Here is a 3,673-nt window from a genome sequence, read left to right on the forward strand (position 1 = left end):
GCTTTGTATGGGCTTTGACCCAAAGACGATTTGTATTTATATCTTGCTGATGCTAATGAGAAAAGGCAACACATTACGCTTAACCAAAATCAATATCGTAACATTTTGTTTTATTATTATTATAAAGTGACCATTTTCTAAAAACAATAAGTTTTGAAAATGGTCACTTTTTGTGTTGCACCATGTGACGGCCGCACACAATAACTGCTCGTCGGATAATATTTACCTACCTCTTAACGTACATTGTAGGTAAAATCAATTACGATCGAGCATGATTTTGTTTCGTAAAATAAAATAAAAAACCATATGAATTGTTGTTTTCTTTGGGTATAAATATTATTGTTTACAATTCTATTTGAAGATGTTTTTGTAGAGTAATAAAGATGGTAATTGACTTCAGGCTTGTGTTGGTAATAGGTGATCCGGAACCTGTGGCCGAAAAGAGTGTTGATGATGATGAAGTCGAGGATAAAAGGAAGTTGAAAGCTCCATTAATGGGGTTCAATCCTTTAGAGAACATGGACGTATCGTATGTAATAAAAGAGAAGATGAGTCAAGCACTTCGGTACTTCAAAGAATCAACTGAACATCATCAGATTTTGGCTCAGGTTTGGGCACCGGTAAGGAATGGAAATCGCTACGTGCTCACGACTTCAGGGCAACCCTTTGTGATAGGGCCACATAGTCACGGGTTGAATCAGTACAGGACCGTCTCTTTGAAGTACATGTTTTCTGTGGATGGGGAGAATGATTCTACCCTTGGGCTTCCTGGTCGAGTTTTTCGACATAGGTTGCCTGAGTGGACACCAAATGTGCAGTATTATTCGAGTGAAGAGTATTCCAGGGTTAATCATGCCAAGGATTATGATGTCAAAGGTACCTTAGCATTGCCGGTATTTGAATCTTCTGGACAGTCTTGTGTGGGTGTGATTGAGCTCATTATGACTTCACAGAAGATCAATTATGCTCCTGAGGTCGACAAAGTTTGCAAAGCCCTTGAGGTTTGTTTATTTTATTATTGCCAAACAAATTACATGCATCTCACAGATATTACCATCGGTTTTATATACAATCGATTGTTTAACTCTTAATTGCAGGCAGTAAATCTCAGGAGTTCAGGAATATTAGATCACCCTAACAATCAGATCTGCAACGAAAGTCGACAAAATGCACTAGCTGAAATCTTGGAAGTACTAACAGAAGTTTGTGAAACGCATAAGTTACCTCTAGCTCAGACATGGATTCCTTGCAGGCATCGAAGCATTCTTGCCTATGGAGGTGGTCTGAAGAAGAGTTGTTCTAGCTTTGACGGAAGTTGTATGAAAGAAGTATGCATGTCGACAACTGATGTAGCATTCTATATAGTAGATGCTCGTATGTGGGGATTCAGGGAGGCTTGCGCGGAGCATCATCTTCAAAAAGGGCAGGGTGCTGTTGGGAATGCATTTTCATCCCAAGGACTGTCTTTTTGTACAGATATATCAAACTTATGTAAACTTGATTACCCATTGGTCCATTATGCTCGTATGTTCGGGTTAAGGGGGAGTTTTGCAATCTGTTTGAGGAGCCAACACACTGGGGATGATGATTATGTACTCCAGTTTTTTCTGCCTTCTAACATTACAGACACTGCTGAGCAACTGAACTTGGTGGACTCAATTTTAGCGACAATGAAGCCGGAGCTACAAAGTCTCATGGTTGCTTCTGGATACAGTCTAGAAGAAGAAAGAAAACGTATTCAGATCATTCAAGTGTCTTCGGATGATAATCAAGTTTTGCGGATTGACCCTAACTTCTCCATTAATTCTCTATTCATGTTACAGACAACAAACAGTTTAATACCGTTTAAAACAGATTTCTTTGATGTGGCAAAGAATCTTGATGATTCGAATGGAAGTAACGATGCCATATTTTCTGGAAGCCATAAAGAGACAACGAAAACCTCCAAAAAAAAGCGTGGTAAAGCTGAGAAACAGATTGGTTTGGATGTTCTTCAGCAGTATTTTTCTGGGAGTCTTAAAGATGCTGCAAAATGCCTTGGCGGTATGATTTTACTTTGTTGATTATTTCATTTTTCTTTTAAAAATGGATTCTGGTGTTGCTTAAATGGATTCTGCTGTTGTTTACAGTTTGTCCGACAACAATGAAGCGCATATGTAGGCAGCATGGGATATCAAGATGGCCATCTCGAAAAATAAACAAGGTGAATCGCTCACTTACGAAGCTCAAACACGTGATGGAGTCAGTGGAAGGAAGGGATGGAAGTTTTAACATGAGTTATATGACTCAACCAACCATCATTCCGGCAAGTGAAGAAGCAAGATTAAATGGACCGAACAACAGTAGGACATCAAGTGACGAGAATGGCGGTGTATTCAAAACAGGAAGTGGGTCCGGGGAGTTCAGCACAGTTGCATCGACTTCTCGTGGATCAAGCCATGGCAGTCCGACAACTGATGAGGATGCAGGAACCTCCAAAGATTTAAGAAATCTGTGTCCGTCACCTGTTGATGCCAATTTAGATGATCCGTCTTGTCCAAGCTCGTCATTGAGAGTATCCAGATTTGGTGTTAGACAAGATATGAAGAGTGTGACCATAAAAGCCATATTTAAGCAGGATATAATCCGATTCAGGTTCTCTCGCGCTTGTAACATGTCCGAGTTGAAAGATGAGGTGGGAAAGAGGCTAAAACTCGAAGTTGGAACATTTGAGATCAAGTATCAGGATGACAATCATGACTGGGTGCTGATCTCTTGTGAATCGGACCTAGAAGAGTGCTTAGATAAATCGAAATCAGGAGGCAGCGATATTATCAGACTGTTGGTTGAGGACCAATCCTATAAATTGGGAAGTTCGTGTGAAAGCTCGGGGTAATGACCGGCCTTTTAAGGTGTACATATCTATATCTGTTTAGTCTGTAACATATAACTGTAGTAGCATTATTAGTAAAATTTACAGAAAACTGCGATTCGGAATGTGTAGTTTGAGGCACGGAAAATAGGTGAGGTAGGGAAGCTGCATATAGTTTGACTGTACTACAACATCAAGGTTCTTGGTTGTTTTCAGTTTTGTAACATTAATTTTGTAATTAATTATATGTAATGTAAATTAAGCATGCTCACTTATTACAATCGTTAATTCTACAAAATTATAATAGCAACCTTCTGCTAGTCTTGCCTAGTGAACAACATTCGAACATAACCCTGACAGCTTCCACAAAAATCTCCAGGAGATCGAGCAATCCCTTCAAAAGTTCGGCTATTACGCTCTATTCAGAACTCGTAAACAATTGCACTGAGCGGGCATCATCTTTTTTTGCTTCAAGAACCATTATAATTAGAATTTAAAAGTACCCTTTTATACGTTTTTATTAACCTCTTTAATTGTCACAATGGCCATTTTAGGTTAGTGATTATTTTCGAAAGATTAGTTACTCTGTATCAGTTTTGCTTTGCCATTAACATCTATTTATTTTTTTTTATTTTTTTTTGGTCTAAACCATCCGGTAATCCGAACCACATTGGGCTGACTAATCCGGATTTCGGGGCGTGTCCAAGGATTACGGTATTTAAACCCCTCCCAATTGGAGTTGTGGGGGATCGATCCACATCTATTTATAATGAACTATTTTATGTCATTAGTGACAATTTCCCGAGGATAACTATTAGGGGC

General features: G+C 39.1%; 1 protein-coding gene across 1 annotated transcript; it reads left to right on the forward strand.

Moving 5' to 3' along the window:
* Nucleotides 1–423: 423 nt before the first annotated feature.
* Nucleotides 424–3,103, forward strand: LOC141652362 (protein NLP6-like). Its single transcript, XM_074459838.1, has 3 exons — nt 424–1,001; nt 1,098–2,043; nt 2,130–3,103. Exons 1-3 carry the CDS (start codon nt 495–497, stop codon nt 2,873–2,875), a joined length of 2,199 nt encoding a protein of 732 aa, XP_074315939.1. The 5' UTR covers nt 424–494; the 3' UTR covers nt 2,876–3,103.
* Nucleotides 3,104–3,673: the final 570 nt, after the last annotated feature.

The sequence above is a fragment of the Silene latifolia genome, chromosome 4, assembly GCF_048544455.1.
Source record: "Silene latifolia isolate original U9 population chromosome 4, ASM4854445v1, whole genome shotgun sequence".
NCBI lineage: Eukaryota > Viridiplantae > Streptophyta > Magnoliopsida > Caryophyllales > Caryophyllaceae > Silene > Silene latifolia.

Excerpts from the sequence above, each read along its gene's own strand:
- LOC141652362 (XM_074459838.1), top strand. The coding sequence starts at position 495 with ATGGGGTTCAATCCTTTAGAGAACATGGACGTATCGTATGTAATAAAA. Across the intron at positions 1,002-1,097 it reads AAGTTTGCAAAGCCCTTGAG|GCAGTAAATCTCAGGAGTTC; the intron begins GTTTGTTTATTT and ends TCTTAATTGCAG. Across the intron at positions 2,044-2,129 it reads TGCTGCAAAATGCCTTGGCG|TTTGTCCGACAACAATGAAG; the intron begins GTATGATTTTAC and ends TGTTGTTTACAG.